General features: G+C 45.1%; 1 protein-coding gene across 4 annotated transcripts in view; it reads right to left on the bottom strand.

Annotated features, from left to right (window-relative positions):
- The window catches only part of LOC143958204 (lactase-like protein), an 80410-nt gene that overhangs the window by 11384 nt on the left and 51140 nt on the right, over positions 1–17886 (bottom strand). For 2 of the 4 annotated variants that reach the window (XM_077467676.1, XM_077467678.1), the window contains exons 13-14: positions 16926–17125; positions 10557–10620 (exon numbers count right to left, since the gene is read on the bottom strand). In XM_077467676.1, the coding sequence (XP_077323802.1) occupies positions 10557–10620; positions 16926–17125 (264 nt within the window). The remainder of the gene's footprint in view (positions 1–10556; positions 10621–16925; positions 17126–17886) is intronic. The other 2 variants (XM_077467679.1, XM_077467680.1) reach the window with 1 other exon arrangement.

Below are 17886 nucleotides of genomic sequence, written 5' to 3'. Positions count from 1 at the left end.
CCTTAAGTCGCGTACACACGGGCGGACTGTATGGCCTACTTAGTCCGTCATACAATCCGACGGACAGTCCGTCCTACTTTCGAATGAACGGACTTGACCACACACGGAATGCACAAACAGTCCGTCGAAAGCTTGCGCGATGACGTGTACAGCACGTACAACGGGACTAGAAATAGGAAGTCCAATACACAGCAATGCAACCTTTCGCCGTGTAAATCCTTTCTGAGCATGCGCCATACTTAGTCCGTCGAACTAGCATACTGACGAGCGGATTGTCCGCTGAAACCAAAGTATGACGGACAGTATTTTGAAAAATCCAAAATACTTAGTGCGCCAGACTGCACGCTGAAAAAGTCCGCTGAAGCCCACACACGAGCGGACTGTCCGCTGAAATGTGTTTCGACGGACTAAGTAGGCCAGACAGTCCGCCCGTGTGGACGCAGCCTTACTGACTTAACTTATGAGTGTATATGCATTTTAGCATTCCTATCTTGTCTGTTTGTAGGTTTATTTTTCATGTTCTCTCCATGTTCTTTTTTTATCATTTTCATTTCTCCACATTATTTGCTTTTTATTCAATTGATGGGTAATGCACACGTTATAACATTGGTAAATAAAGACCATTGAACAGATCTCCAGCCTACAAATGGTATTGATTTCAGAATGCACTGATGGGTTAGTTTATATACAAAGCTCATCAATCGCTGTTGAAAGCTCCATAAACATTTCTAAAATTCGCCCCTTTTTAACGAACAAAACCACCAAACTACTCATTCACACCTTTGTTATCTCTGGCCTTGACTACTGAAACTCCCTTCTCATCGGCCTACCGATCCATCTCCATAGACTTCTCCTTTTCAGTCTATCATGGATGGTGCTGCCAGACTTCTCTACCTTTTATCAAACCGCTCCGTGTCTGCTACCTGCTTCTGCCACTCTGTCCACTGGCTGCCAATTGCCCAGAAATTCACATTTAAGGCTGGGTCACGCTATTGCAAATTGGATGTAGGTTTCCCCGCATCCAATTCACATGACAGGAGCCAGCCCACACATCTCAGGGGTGCCTGTGGAGTGCACAGCAGAAGAGTCCTGTGTGTTTCTGGCTCAGTTTCAGGTCCAAATTTCCGCACACAGTGTGAACCCAGCCTCAAAATACTAACAACATAAAAAGCCATTCATAACTCTGCCTCGAGCTACATCGCCAATCTTGCCTCCAAATATCACCCAAACCGTCCTCTCCGCTCCTCCCAAGACCTCCTACTCTCTAGCTCCCTTGTCCCCTCTTTTCATGCTTGTCTCCAAGACTTCTCCAGAGCCTTTCCCATCCTCTGGAACTCTCTACCTCTGTCCAGCTATCTCCTACTCTAGCTGCCTTTATATGATCCCTGAAAACGAATTTCTTCAGGAAAGTCTATCATGCCTAACTAAACTTTTATCACTTCCATCAGCTCATCTCCCCCCAGTTATTACCTTTTGTACCACTTGCCCCACCCTATTAGATTGTAAGCTCTTATGAGCAGGGCCTTCTTAACCCTCTTGTATTTAATTGTATTGTAACTGTACTGTCTTGGCGCTATATAAATCCTGTATAATAATAATAATAATCAAGGGGTAGCTGGCCACTACTTTACCACGTGAGGCCAAATGTCCACCTATGCTTTGTGGTAACAGAAGTGCAGCTGTAACACACCCAACAGCCTGCACATGCTAGCAATTGCAGAATGCACTAATGGGACAATCACATGAATGTGCACATGGTTTTTTTACCATGCAGAGGCCAAATGCATTTGCAGCTGCATAAACATTTTATGGCCATATTCTCCTAAAGCCTAACTCCAGGTGTTCTGTTACTTTAAAGAGTTAGCTTGGTGTTGCGGCTGCTGTGAGAAAATATAAGAAGGGTCACCATGTGCATTCCAAAGGTACAAAGAATGCAATAGGAGATGCCTAATTAAGATAAATAAGAGAATAATCAGGGCAGCTAAAATAGATCGTCAGTGGCATATTACTGAGGAGAATATAAAAAAAAGCCTCACCTTGGGTGCACAGCATGGCTGAGGGGCAGAGACTAGAGGTCAGCTGACTGGTGAGGAATGAGAAGTGGGAGGGGCTGAAGGAGATTCTATCTCCTGATTTCGGTATAGGTGTCACTGCTGCGAGACACCACAGAGCTGGAGACACAGTGAGTAACACTACCTGTGATTATAGTTGCCATTAAAAGTCCCCACTACAGTTCTCAGATCAGCAGATGACCTTGATCAAGAGCACCTAAGTTGGCTGATCAGAACCCCCCCAGCACTGCCACTCATCCCATCCCCTTCCCCACCAAGGAATAAGAGAAGGAATACAAATAGAGAATCCATGGAAGGGAGAGGAAAAGAGGGGTAGGAGCAAAGGAAAAAGGGAGAGAAAGAATAAGATAAAGAACAAGACGGCTAGAGAGAGGGATGGGGGAGAAAAAAAAAGAAATTAAGAGAGCGATAAAAGGGAAAGAAAGGAGAGCAAAGAGAGCGGTACATCCTAAAATGTACCATAAGGGGTTTAATACTATACGAGTGGAAGGGAGCGCTAAATCTCCATAGGTTAGGGGTGCAAATTACTTGTCTTGCATTGGGTGATGACAACTCACGCTACGAAAATAATTTTACTGTTAGGGGTCCCCACAACTTGGGAAATTTTATCACGGCACTTGAAAGGTTGAGAACCACTGGTGTAGAGGGCTCTTTACTGTAAGAGCGGCAAGGATGTGGAATTCCCTTCCACAGGCGGTAGTTTCAGCGGGGGGCATCGATGGTTTCAAGAAACTATTAGATAAGCACCTGAACTGAAGATAATCACACGCATAGGTTGGACTTGATGGACTTGGGATGCTTTAAAAAGATTTAACGGTTACCAGGTTAGAGTTACAGAGGAGGTCTTTTGCTAGAATTATTGCTCTCACTCTAAAGATCGCAGCGATACCTCACATGTGTGATTTGAGCACCGTTTACATATGCGGGCGTGACTTAACGCATGCGGTTTCTTTGCTGCGCTAGCTCACGGGGGCGCTTTAAACTTTTTGTTTAATTTTTTTACATTGTCACTTTAAAAAAATAATAATAATAATTCTGATCACTTTTATTGTCACACGAAATGTAAACATCTCGTGTGACAGTAATAGGTGGTGACAGGTACTCCCTCTTTTGCACTTTAAAGTATTCAGATCACCAAAAACAGCGATTCTGAATACTGTCATTCCATTTATTTTTATTTTTTTTAAATCTGCGCCATTGGCAGTTGAGTAAACCGGAAGTGAAATTGTGACGTCGCTTCCGTGTTTTTACATAGGAGACTCGATCAAAGCCGTTTCTGCCTTTGTTCCAGTCTCGGCCCAGCCGCCTGAAGTGCTGGATCGTGTCTCCCGGTGGGACGGGAAAAGCGGTGGGAAGGGGGGAGGGGAGCCGTCGGCCAAACCCCCCACCCCACGCTCCTATAGAATAACAGCTGAGTGGATTTTAGCCACATCGGTTGTTACCGCTAAAGAGCCAACCGCCTGATCCTAAAAAAAACGGTACGGTACCGGGGTGATGCCTGCAGCTGCAAGCATTACCTGGTTTAACCCCTTCAAGCCTAGGCCGCATATGTGCGTACGGTCGTCGTTAAGGGGATTTATCATTGAAAAATGTAAAGTGATGCACTCGGGAGCTAAAAAATATAAATGCAAGGTATAGGCTGGGGGGGGGGGGGGGGGAATCTTTGGGGGAATCCAAGATGGAAAAGGATCTGGGGTTCCTAGTTGATCACAGGCTCAGCAATAGCGTGCATTGCCAAGCTTCGGCAAGGAAGGCCAGCAGACTACTAGCATGCATGAAAAAGGGTATTGACTTGTGAGATAAAACTATAATACTAGCACTTTACAAGACTCTTTTCTGGTCACCAGTCCTCAGGAAGGATGTGCTGGAACTGGAGAGAGTCCAGAGAAGGACAACAAAGCTAATAAGAGGGCTGGAGAAACTCGGTTATGGGGAACGACTACAAACATTAAACGTATTCTCCCGGGAGAATATTTTTAAATGGTGGCCCTGGCGTTGGGAGAAAACTTTTTTTATTTAAGATCTCTAAAGAAGACACACGGCCACACAATGAAGTTGGACAAGAAGCTGTTCAATGTTTAAAGCGGGGTTCCAGCACACACCCCCTCCAAAAATTGAAAGTATTTGTAGCTGCTGACTTTTAATATTAGGACACTTACCTGTCCACGGGTCCTACGATGCCGGTGATGTATCAGATAGTGTCCCCCATCACATAGTGTCCGCCCTGTACTGCGCTTGCGCGGTATGGGCAAAAAGGAGAAGCGGAAACTCTCCGAAGATAAACAGCGCCTGCGCAGTGAGTCCCGGTTCAAGCCCCACCATCCAAGTGGACATAGAATAAAAAATAGCCCAGCGAAGCAAGGCCGTGCCCAAAGCGTGGCAAGCGAAGCAAGGCCGTGCCCAAAGCGTAGGAAGCGAAGTGAGGCCGTGCCCAAAGCGTGACGAGCAAAGCGAGGCCATGCCTGAAGCTTGGCGAGCGAGGCAATGCCCGAAACTTGGCGAGCGAGGCCGTGCCCGAAGCTTGGCGAGCGAGGCCGTGCCCGAAGCGTGGCGAGCGAAGCGAACCCGCGATGTGCCCTGTTACTATGAGCAACCGTATGTCCACTTGGATGGTGGGGCTTCAACCTGGACTCAGTGCGCAGGCGCCATTCTTCTTTGGAGACTTTCGGGGTACGGGCCAGACACTATCCGATGGCCGGACACTTTTTGACAGAACACCGGCACCCCAGCCAATTTTTCAGTTGCTGCCCCTGCCATTTCTTGTAAATTAAACCGGTTCCCTATTGCGCATGTGCTTTCTAAGTGGCAAAGAGGAGGGGGGGGAGCGCACTTCCTGCTGCAAGGTGGCTGCGAGGTCTCCCGGAGGTTGGGGATAGGTACCTGCCAAAAACAGGAACTAAAGGTGCATCGGAGGTAGGGGGTGGCAGATAAGCAATGCTTCCTCTTTTGAGTGCAACTTCGCTTTAACTGCATAAGGTGTTCTTTACTGTTAGAGCAGTAAGGATGTGGAATCGGCAGTGTCAGCAGGGATACATTCAAGAAATTAAGTGCTGCTTGGACCTTGGACAAATCCCAAAAGCTTGTATTGAAAAATTGTTATGTTATTGTTATTGTAATGTTAGCGCAATTTTATTTTTATTTTTTTAAAGTATCACGGACTGTACACAATGGTTAGACCCCTTTCACATTGCCAGCGTTTTTCGGGCGCTACAGCGCCTCTATAGCGCCTGAAAAAAGCAGTGTGCTGGCAGGGCGTCAGAAAAAGTCCTGCCAGCAGCTTATTTGGAGCGGTGAACTCGCCGCCCCTCCACCGCTTCTCCCCATTGAAATCGGTGGGGCAGCGATGCGATACCGCCGGCAAAACCCCTCTTCTGCCGCTAGAGGGGGGTTAAAACCACCCCACTAGTGGACGAATAGTGGCACTAAAACGACGGTAAAGCGGCGATAAAAATGGCGTCGCTTTACCGCTGATGCCCTAGACGGCACGGTGTGATAGGGCTCTTGCTAGCTAGATACATTTAAAAAATACTATAGGCTTCGTTCACACTAGAGCGACTTTTTACACTCCGGCACTCAAGGTGCAAGAAAGTCGCATAAAAGTAATGTAGGCACCTTTTCAAAGTGGCTGCAACTTTAAGTTGCATAGATTGGAACGGGTGCCTTTGATATCAATGGAGATGTGACTTGTTATGCGACTTTGTGTCCAAAGTCGCATGGCAAGTCGCTCTAGTGTGAACGGAGCCTTAGATTTGTTTTCTTAGTAAGCACAATGTACAGGGCTATGGATAATGTTAGTGATATGGATGGACCAGTGTCTTTATTCAACCTTACCAACTATGTACCTATATCATATGTAGCGTTGTTTTCCGGCAGTGTCTTGGGAGACTTCCGGTTTGCTGCTGGAACAAAATTCAAGGTGGAGTTTGTGACGTTCCACGCCCGCATCTCCACCTCAGCCAATAAGAGGAAGCCGTCTATTCATTGATAAAAATACAAGGCTTCCTCTGAATGACTAAGCCCTTATACACACGGTCGGAGATTCCGACAACCAAATCCGTCGGATTTTGTCTGACGGATCTTGTCCGAAACTGTTGCATACACACGGTCGGAGAAAGTTGTCGAAAAATCCGATCTTTCAGAACGTGATGACGTTATTTCGTTACGATGGGACTACGTTCAGGCTAGTAGCCAATAGCTTTGATGTAGGAATTTGATCTGAGCATGCGTGGCACTTTGTCCGATCGGAATTCTCTACACATGATCGGAGTATGTCCGAACGGAGCATTTTGTCGGAAAATATTTCCGGCAAGTTGGAAAATTTGGTCCAACGGATATTCCGACGGAAACAGTCCGATGCATACCACACACAGTCGGAATATCCGACAAAACGCTCCGATCGGACACATTCCGTCGGAATCTCCGATCGTGTGTACAAGGGCTAAGAAGCATTTAGCCTGACTCTATTATGTTACAGCAGCAGACGGGAAGTCTCCTGAGATGCTGCTGGAATATCGCTTGGTGCAAACGAACTATTTTAACCACTTGCCGACCAGCGCACGACGATGTACGTCAACAGAATGGCACGGGCAGGCAAATGGGCGTACATGTACGTCCCTTTAAATTTGCCGCCCTGCCATCGGGAGTGCGCCGCCGGAGGCGCGCTCCCGCGCTGGTCGGGACCCCCGTGAGTCCGGTCGCGGGACCCACGGACTCGATCGCTGCGGGCATCCCCGCGATCGTCTCACGGAGCGGCCGAATGGAGAAGTGCTGTTGTAAACAACATTTCTCCATTCTGCCTAGCAACTAGTGATGCTGATCTCTGCTCCATGTGATTGGAGCAGAGATCAGTGTTCACTAAATGAAAGCCCAACCCCCCCACAGTTAGTAACACACCCCTAGGAACACTTAACCCCTACACTGCCACCCACTGGTTAACCCCTTCACTGCCAGTGTCATTTACACAGGAATCACTGCATTTATATAGCACTGATTACTGTATAAATGACAATGGTCCCAAAAATGTGTCAAAAATGTCCGATGGGTCCCCCACAATTACTAGTAAAAAAATAAAAATAAAATTATTAATAAAAATGCTATAAAACTATCCCTATTTTGTAAACGCTATAACTTTTGCGCAAACCAATCAATAATCGCGTATTGCGATTTTTTTTTTACCAAAAACATGTAGAAGAATACGTATCGGCCTAAACTGAGGGAAAAAAAGTTTTTTTATATATTTTTGGGGGATATTTATTTTAACAAAAAGTAAAAAATAATGCGTTTTTTTCAAAATCGTCGCTCTATTTTTGTTTATAGCGCAAAAAATAAAAACCGCAGGGGTGATCAAATACCACCAAAAGAAAGCTCTATTTGTGGGAAAAAAAGAACGTCAATTTTGTTTGGGAGCCACGTCGCACGACCGCGCAATTGTCAGTTAAAGCGACGCAGTGCCGAATCGCAAAAAGTGGTCTGGTCTTTGACCAGCAAAATGGTCCGGTCTGAAAGTGGTTAAAGAGACAGAAAACCTAGAGTTAGACTTTAGGTGCCCATAAGCTTCTATTATAGTGTTACATTTTTGTATTCTTTAGTCATTTTGACCCTATGATATTTTCGGGGTATATTATACAGTACTGTACATCAATTGCATACAACCGGTCAAAGGGATTTTGTTGTGGACTGATCTATGAGGGCTGTACCAAAAGTAATGCAAAAAGTGGGCATAACTTTTTGTAATAACTGAGGCCCCAATCACACCTCAGCGTTTTTGTAGCTTGAAGCCTGAAGCTCCAAAACGCTGGAGGAGAAAAATAAAATAAAAAAAATCAATTATTCTCTATGGAGATGGTTCACATCTTCCACTCCAAATCTCCTGAAGCCAAATGCCTTAGGCAGGGCCATTCATCGGTCGCATTTCGAAAGAATTTTCTTTTCGAAAATCGTATCTAAGAATTTTTGTTCGTATTTCGCACCATTAGTGGGGCTGCAGCAATCAAATTTGAGTAATCGGACATGTTGGAAATTTTTTTTGAAAGACAAATTATTTTCTAATCAATGATGTGAGAAATGTAATCGAAAAAGAAATGTACAAGTGCAAGAAAAGAAAACTCCCGGAGAGAAAAGAAGATTCCCGGCCACGAAAATAATTTTTTGTAGCAACACGAGGTGAAATTGAAGGCTTGTTTGGCTGAATTTTGAAATCAATGGTGGCATCATCGGATCACAAAACGCACAAATTTTCTGATTTTTCAAAGAAAATTCTTTCAAAATTCGATGAATGTATGGCCAGCCTTAAAGTGGAGGGCCACCCTGAAAAAAAAAAATACATTCAAATTTAGAAAAATTTAGAAAAATTTTTTTTTTTTTAACTTAACCAGAAATGCCTGTTGCTAGGCACATCGTCCTAATCTGCCTCTTCCTCCTCTGCGGTGATGTTCTGTCTTCTCTCCTCCGTGCGGCGTCTTCTGGGTAATGGGTCGCGCTGTGTTCTGGGAACTGTGTGTCCCAGAACACAGCGCTCCCCATTCACAAAGCGCTGCGCGACTCGCGCATGCTCAGTAGGAAACGGGCAGTGAAGCCGCAAGGCTCCACTGCCTGTTTCCCTTAGCCAAAATGGCGGCGCCGGGACCCGAGAGCCGAGGGACGGGTCAGCCTCAGGCGGCCGACATCGCGGGCGCCCTGGACAGGTAAGTGTGCTTATTAAAAGTCAGCAGCTACAGTGTTTGTAGCTGCTGACTTTTAAAAAAAAATTTTTTAAATCGGCCCTCCTCTTTAAGCTCAAAAGAGCTCTGGATTTTTTTTTTTTTTTTTTTCTGGTAGCTCAATTCGGGCGTTCTTCTGCTTTTTACATTGGTGACCTTTTGACCTGTGCAAAATTGCGACTTTCTGCCTGAAAAACGATACGCTCAGGTGTGCATGCAGCCTTATAGGCTAGTCAAATTTCACGTTGGTCTTGCTGGTAGACCAAACTTTCTAAGCAAAGGGCCAGTTTACGGCTCACCTGGCTTTGGGGAGGACGGACTGTAGTTAGTGGAGTATAAAATGCCCCGGCATCAGTTGGAGTAAACCAAGCCCCAGCATTGATTTTAATTGGGGGAACAGAGCCCCATTGTTCATATCAGTGGGAGGAATGGTGCCCCATTGATGGTGCCAGTGGAAGCAATGGTGCCTTATAAGTGGTGTCAGTTGGCACAATAGTGCCCCATTGTTGGCATCAGTGGGAGAAATTTTACCCCACATTGGTGTCGGTGAAAGGAAAGGTGCCCCATCATTGGTGTTAGTTGGGGCACTATTCTGCCATCATTGGTATCAGTGAGAGGAATGGTGCATATAACTGAAAGAAGAAAGAAAAACTATGAGCGTCACCTCAGTAATGGGTAAATAATGGGATATATTAATCCCAAGTAAACCTGAACCCTATATAGGCCTTCACTCCTTCCCAAAAAAGGAAACAAAGTGTGTTCCTCCTAGACTACAATAAACATAGAATTAGAGAGGACTAAAGGTCCACAAGGGAATGGTCATCTACTTTCAAAAAAGTGGTTTTGTGTTGTAATGCTTGACCGTTTTTTTTTTCTTTTTGATGATTTCCTTGTGGACCTTTAATTCTCTTTAATTGGGGTAGAGGAATGGTGCCTCATCATTGGTATAAGTGGAGTTATGGTTCCCCATCATTGGTATCAGTGGGAGGAACGTTGCCCCATCATTGGGAGGGATAGTGCCCCATTGTTGGTATCAGTGGGAGAAATTTTGCCTCAACATTGGTGTCAGTGAGAGCAATGGTGTCCCATCATTGGTGTTTGTTGGAGGAATAGAGCCACCAGGCCGTAATTTGGAGACCTTTGCTCTAAAGCAGGGATCTGCAATTAGCGGACCTCCAGCTGTTGCAAAACTACAAGTCCCATCATGCCTCTGCCTTTGGGTGTCATGCTTGTGGCTGTCAGAGTCTTGCTATGCCTCATGGGATTTGTAGTTCTGCAACAGCTGGAGGTCCGCTAATTGCATATCCCTGCTCTAAAGGAAGGCTTCTTCTTTTTCGTTGCAGGTAAATAATGGATCCCAAGAAGAAGTAGCATGTCGTCATTGAGTTCTTGATGAAGGAGGGGTACAGGGTGTCCAACATCCACAGAAGGCTACAGAATGTTTGCATAGATGACATCATTGAGAAGAGTCACCAAGGACAAAACATTGCTCTTGCCAAAGGATTCATCTTCGTTCTCTCATTCTGTTTCTTTCTGTGGATGTCTGACAACCTGCACCCCTCCTTCATCAAGAACTCATTGACGACACATTGCTTCTGCTTGGAATCCATTATTTTACCTGCAATGAAAAAGAAGAAGAGTTACTATAGAGGGAGAGTTACTCTACCAACATGTGAAATTTGAACGACCTACGTAAGTTGAGAGAAAAATGGGCCCGCTTCTGCATTACTTTCAGTACAGCCCCCATATTATTTGCCAAACACACACACAGCTCATATGTGCTTACCTGCAGCCAGAAGTTTGTTTGTGGTGGAGCAGGTTTCTGTTGATATACGGTGCCAGTTTTCCACCTGATAAAGTTAAGCCTCATTAAGTTATTTGCGCTGAAATTACTCTTTACAAATGTGTTTTTAATGCATCTGCAGTTTGGAAAATCCCTATTCTGAATACTTTGCATAATAAATGAACAGTATGCATATAAAATACAATCAACATGGTTATAACCAGCACAAAAACATGTTTTATTCCATACGTGAAAAGTGTAAGGTATGAAAGGGACTTTACACTGTTCATGGTAATTGTGCATAAACCATCAGTGTGCACCCCTGTCTGTAACACACAATGCCAAGTCACAGCACTACAAGTTTTAAAAATTAACATTTTTACATGAGGGGAAAAGGAACATAACTCACCTGGTTTCATTTTAAAAGAGAGCCGGTGCAATGATTTTATGTCTACACAGGCGAATATGCATTATGCTGCCCTCCCGCCACTCCCTCCCTTCCTCCATATGCATACTGTACCTCCCAACCTGAGAACTTGACATTCAGCGACACTTCAGGGAGAAACTGATCAGCGGGGCGCTATGCGAAAAGTAGATGTGGTCAAACTATATGCATTGTCACTGTGTGCCCCCCCCCCCCGGTCACTGTGTCCCCCATCACTGTGTCCCCCATCACTGTGTGCCCCCCCCCCCCCCCGGGTCACTGTGTCCCCCATCACTTTATTGACATTGCTTTGTGCACTGGTGCGCAATCACGTTGGAACAGGAAAGGGCCATCCCCAAATCCCCACAAAGTTGGGAGCATGAAATTGTCCAAATTGTCTTGTTATGAAGGATTCCCTTCACTGGAACTAAGGGGCCAAGCCCAACCCCTGAAGAACAACCCCCTACACCATAATCCCCCCTCCCTCCACCAAATGATTTGGACCAGTGCACAAAGCAAGGTCCATAAAGACATGGATGAGCGAGTTTGGGGAGGAGGAACTTGTCTGGCCTGCACAAAGTCCTGACCTCAACCCGATGGAACACCTTTGGGATAAATTAGAGTGAAGACTGCGAGCCAGGTCTTCTTGTCCAACATCAGTGCCTGACCTCACCAATGCGCTTCTGGAAGAATGATCAAACATTCCCATAGACACACTCCTAAACCTTGTGGACGGCCTTCTCAGAAGAGTTGAAGCTGTTATAGCTGCAAAGGGCGGAGCCAACTCAATATTGAACCCTAGAGACCTTGTACACACGGTCCGAGATTCCGACAACCAAATCCGTCAGAGTAATTCCGACGGATTAATTCCGGAAGAGGTCCGGAAGTGATGTTGCATACACACGGTCGGAGAAAGTTGTCGGAAAATCCGATTGTACATAACGTGATGGCGTTATTTCGTTACGACGGGACTACGTTCAGGCTAATAGCCAATAGCTTTGGTGTAGGAATTTGATCTGAGCATGCGTGGCACTTTGTCCGTCGGAGTAGGCTACACATGATCGGAGTATGTCCGATCGGAGCATTTTGTCGGAAAATTTTACCAAGTTGGAAAAGTTGGTCCGTCGGATATTCCAACGGAAACAGTCCAATGGAGACCACACACAGTCGGAATATCCGACAAAACGGTTATCTCCGACCTCCGACTGTGTGTACAAGGGCTAAGACTGGGATGCCATTAAAGTTCATGTGTGTGTAAAGGCAGGCGTCCCAATACTTTTAGTAATATAGTGTATGTAGAAAGCTCAGCAGCTACAAATATACATGTACGGTATATTTGAATGTTGAAAGTGTTGGGTTAGACTATTTCACTTTCAAACTGGTAAAATTCTAATCTAGGCTAGTGTATCTCAGGCAGGGTGTTGTCTCAATTCTTCTAGGGTTCCGCAAACACTGGACCCAGTTTTTCTTTGATCAGCTTCATGGGTTTGTCATGGTGCGGCTGAGCCAGCCAACCGCTATTATCCTAGCAATCAATAATGCTCTATGGCCATTAGATGCTATGGTGATGGCAGCCGGCTTGCCCACACCATGGCAACATATAACTCTGATCCAGGGCAAGCGGCATACAGGGCCACCCCCAGCGTTCAGGAGAAGATGGACCTCCTCTACCTCTAGGTTATATGACCAAAAAAAATTCTGCTTCAGCTGCAAGCATCTTTAGGCGCCCGCTCCCTCTCGGGAATCAGTGGTAGCTTTTCTGCTGGGCAACTACAGAAGAAATTGGTGGAGGTTCTTCTGCTTCCTTAGTCACCTCCATCTTCTAAGGCTTTTGGTTGGACAGAAGAAGTAGCAGTGCTTTGATGAGGTTAGGTCTGTGCTATGTTATTAATAGGGGAAATTGCATATTTCATATTTCCTTATTAAAATTGTCTCTAAATATCTAAGAGAGCTTCCAATATCCTGGTTACCTTATCTGACTTCATACCAAAGGAACATCATTACGAACTGACCAAGCCCTTAACCACTTGCCAACCGCCACACACACATATACGTCGGCAGAATGTCTCGTACAGGCAAATGGGCGTACCTGTACGTCCCTATGAATTTTCCGCCTGGGGGGGGCATGCGCCCGCCACGGGAGCATGCCCGCAGGTCCTGCAACCTCGATGTTCGCTGGCGGCCCGCGATCGTGAGGCTGAGAGGCAGAATGGGGAGATGCCTATGTAAACAAGGCATTTCCTTGTTCTGCCTATTGACATGAATGACAAAGATCTACTGCTCCCTGCCATTGGGAGCAGTAGATGTCAGTGGTAGCCCCCCCCCCCCCCCACAGTTAGAACACCTCCCTAGGACACACTTAACTCCTTGATCGCCCCCTAGTGTTTAACCCCCTTTCCTGCCAGTGTCATTTATACAATAATCAGTGACTATTTATAGCACTGTTCGCTGTATAAATGACAATGGTCCGAAAAATAGTGTCAAAAGTGCCCGATGTGTCCGCCATAATGTCGCAGTCCCGATAAAAATCGCAGATCGCCGCCATTACTAGCAAAAAAATGAATAATAAAAATGGCATAAATCTACCCCCTATTTTGTAGACGCTATAACTTGTGCGCAAACCAATCAATATACTCTTATTGCGATTTATTTTATTTTTTTTTTTTAACAAAAATATGTAGAATACGTATCGGCCTGAACTGAGGAAAAAATTGTGTTTTTATATATTTTTGGGGGATATTTATTACAGCAAAAAGTAAAAAAATATTGCTTTTTTTTTTCAAAATTGTCGCTCTTTTTTTGATTATAGCGCAAAAAATTAAAAACGCAGAAGTTATCAAATGCCACCAAAAGAAAGCTCTATTTGTGGGGGGAAAAAAAAGGACGTTAATTTTGTTAGGGTAGAACGTCGCACGACCAAACAATTGTCAGTTAAAGCGACACAGTGCCGAATCGCAAACAAATGCTCTAGTCAGGAAAGGGGGGTAAATCCTTCCGGGGCTGAAGTGATTAAAAGGTAATTTTGCTGACAAAGTGGGGTTGGCCGTATCCTTACACACAAGTCCTATATACTACAGCTAAAACTTGGAATAATTGTTTAGCTTTAGAGCTGCCATCATGCATGCGTCTGATCTGGTCACCTGTGCCATGCCATATAAAATGGAGGGACCCGTGGCGCAAACAGCATCTTTAGTTAAGTATTCTTGTCATATTTTCAAATTATTATCTGCATCTGTCTTTTAATTAAAGCGGTAATAGCCCCTGCATTTTTATTTTTACCTACAGGTAAGCTTATAATAAAGCTGTAGGTTAAATTAATATTGCCTAAATGTGCACCGTTTAGTAAATACTCTAGGGCAGTGGTCATCAACTCCTGTCCTCAGGTCCCACTAACAGGCCAGGTTTGCAAGATAACTGAAATCCATCACAGGTGATATCATTTGCTGCTCAGTGATTGCAGTATTCTAGTCTGCATCTCCCCCGAGGTAATACATACAACCTGGCCTGTTAGTGAGCCCTGAGGACAGGGTTGGTGACCGCTGCTCTAGGGAGCAACAGCTGGTGGCGCCACAAGGCGTGTGCTCTGAAAGAATGACATACCCGCGCTGTTCCCTCAGAGCTCCGTGCCGTGGCCGTGACTCTTGCGCGCGTGCTACTGAAGGGCATTAGTTTCAAGGTAACTCTTTCATAATGTGCTAGTATGCAATGCGTACTAGCACATTATGCCTTTGCCTTGCAGGGTCTGTTTGTTTTTTATTTATTTTTTTTATTTTTAGCCTTTACTACTGCTTTAAAGCTGGATTTCACTGTGGAAAAAAAATGAAAAGCCAGCAGCTACAAATACAAGTGTAAGGAGCATTCTTCCCACTGACCATCATACTAATGTAGGGTTTCTTAACCAGGGTTCCTCTAGATCAGGGATCTGCAATTAGCGAACCTCCAGCTGTTGCAAAACTACAAGTCCCATCATGCTTCTGCCTCTGGGTGTCATGCTTGTGGCTGTCAGAGTCTTGCTATGCCTCATGGGACTTGTAGTTCTGCAACAGCTGGAGGTCCGCTAATTGCATATCCCTGCTCTAGATGTTGCTAGGGGTTCCTTGAGAAATGAGCAATTTCTACCTCTCAGATAATTTCCTACTGACACCATTGATCTTTTTAGCTACCGTATTTATCGGCGTATAACACGCACTTTTTTCTTTCGGAAAGCTGAAAGCCGCCAAGAACAGCCGACGGTGGCCGAAAATAGCCGAAAGCCGCCAAGAACTACCGAGCACCGCTGAGATACACAGGACATCCGCTCTGTATCTCTGCGCCATTTTTAAATGACAAAGCCACAGAAAAGACTGCAAACGACTGACGAGACTAAATGCAAGACTGAAAATGACTGACAAGGCTGTAATGGAAGGCTGCAAGTGACTGACAAGGCTGCAATGGAAGGCTGCAAGTGACTGACCAGGCTAAATGCAAGGCTGCAAGTGACTGACCAGGCTAAATGCAAGGCTGCAAGTGACTGACCAGGCTAAATGCAAGGCTGCAAGTGACTGACAAGGCTAAATGCAAGGCTGCAAGTGACTGACAAGGCTACAAGTGACTGACAAGGCTAAATGCAAGGCTGCAAGTGACTGACAAGGCTGCAAGTGACTGACAAGGCTAAATGCAAGGCTGCAAGTGACTGACAAGGCTGCAATGGAAGGCTGCAAATGACACTGACAAGGCTGCAATGGAAGGCTGCAAGTGACTGACAAGGCTAAATGCAAGGCTGCAAGTGACTGACAAGGCTAAATGCAAGGCTGCAAGTGACTGACAAGACTAAATGCAAGGCTGCAAGTGACTGACAAGGCTGCAAATGACACTGACAAGGCTGCAATGGAAGGCTGCAAATGACACTGACAAGGCTAAATGCAAGGCTGCAAGTGACTGACAAGGCTGCAAGTGACTGACAAGGCTACAAGTGACTGACAAGGCTACAAGTGACTGACAAGGCTAAATGCAAGGCTACAAGTGACTGACAAGGCTAAATGCAAGGCTGCAAGTGACTGACAAGGCTGCAATGGAAGGCTGCAAATGACACTGACAAGGCTGCAATGGAAGGCTGCAAGTGACTGACAAGGCTAAATGCAAGGCTGCAAGTGACTGACAAGGCTAAATGCAAGGCTGCAAGTGACTGACAAGACTAAATGCAAGGCTGCAAGTGACTGACAAGGCTGCAAATGACACTGACAAGGCTGCAATGGAAGGCTGCAAATGACACTGACAAGGCTAAATGCAAGGCTGCAAGTGACTGACAAGGCTGCAAGTGACTGACAAGGCTAAATGCAAGGCTGCAAGTGACTGACAAGGCTAAATGCAAGGCTGCAAGTGACTGACAAGGCTGCAAGTGACTGACAAGGCTAAATGCAAGGCTGCAAGTGACTGACAAGGCTAAATGCAAGGCTGCAAGTGACTGACAAGGCTGCAAGTGACTGACAAGGCTGCAAGTGACTGACAAGGCTGCAAGTGACTGACAAGGGTAAATGTAAGGCTGCAAGTGACTGACAAGGCTGCAATGGAAGGCTGCAAATTACACTGACAAGGCTGCATTGATGGGCATTTAAATGTAAGTTTTTTTTTCCTTAAACTACCCTCCTAAAAGTTTTCTTTTCTTTTAAATTCCCCCCTAAACTTGGGGTGCGTGTTATACACTGATAAATACGGTATCTGCAAGGTGGGAATTCTTCCCAATGACCTCAAGTGTAAGGAGCATGCTTCCCACTGACCATCACACTAATGTATCACGAGTTGTAGATAGGAATGTTTTTAGAAGGGATTCCCCGAGCCAGAAAAGTTTATTTCAAGGGTTCCGTGGTGTTGAAAAAGTTGAGAAAGACTGGTATATAGTATAAAATATCCAGTTTTTATATTATCAAAATAACTCCATTTCAGTTTCTCTCTGTAGAGATTGGTCTTACCTCTCGGATATTAGGGAAGCCGTTGGCTCTTATAATCTTTTTGTAGAACTGTACAGATGCTTTTGCATAACGAGGCTTGTTCTTGCTTTTAAATTCCACAAAGTAGAGTCCAAATCTTTCCGCAAAACCTTCATCCCACTCAAATTGATCCATCAGAGACCAAGCTGTGTATCCCTGGATGTGAACCCCGTCCTTTATAGCTGCCATAGAAGAAATGTCAACGTTACATGTTAAAAAAAGTCTTATGATGCTACAACTTGGTGATTGTTTGGCATGTCGAAGGCTGTAATAAAAGTCCATTTAAAGTATTGTTGCTGGCACATAGTGAGAATACAATACTTTTGATTTTAATAGGTTGGTATCACATGGCTTTATCACCTCTGTAGTTTATATTGGACTGGGTCCATTGAATAGAGAGATGCCTCTCTCCGCTGGACGTTCCCGTGTTTACTTCATACCGCACATCCATTTTCCAGTAGGTGGCAGTCATAAAAGGTTGCGGTATGGAGTCTGCAGTGTCCCATTGAGTGTTGCTTGCAGAACGCACTCTGTGATTGGATCAGAGGCCAGTCATATGACTTTGACAAACCAGATGAAATGTTGTTTTACCGATACTGCTGCGTGAATAAATATTTTCTGTCTTGGTGTGCCTTTGAAGAACTAGTTTAGGGTTTACTACTACCAGATAAGTAAAATTTTACTGCTAACAGTATAGAATCTCCATTCACCTAATTGTGTATGACAGTCCTGACGATCCTTTTGTTTTTACAATCTAAACTGAAATTGTTTATTTTCGGATTTTCCCCAGTCGTCTTTGCAGGACAGCACATGAAAGAGCATGACTCCACCCCTTCTGGAGGCAGGAAACATAGCAGTGTGCTGATGGCAAGATCTTGATCTGCCCCGTCTTTCAGAAAATTAAACATGGGAGGAATTTTCATGGACACCCCCTTGTCCTGAT

This window comes from Lithobates pipiens, unplaced genomic scaffold, assembly GCF_037356315.1.
Source record: "Lithobates pipiens isolate NorthernLeopardFrog02 unplaced genomic scaffold, aLitPip1_a1.2 Scaffold_6, whole genome shotgun sequence".
Classification (NCBI taxonomy): domain Eukaryota; kingdom Metazoa; phylum Chordata; class Amphibia; order Anura; family Ranidae; genus Lithobates; species Lithobates pipiens.
Note: the sequence above shows the minus strand (reverse complement) of the source record. Positions and strands in the feature narration are given on the sequence as shown.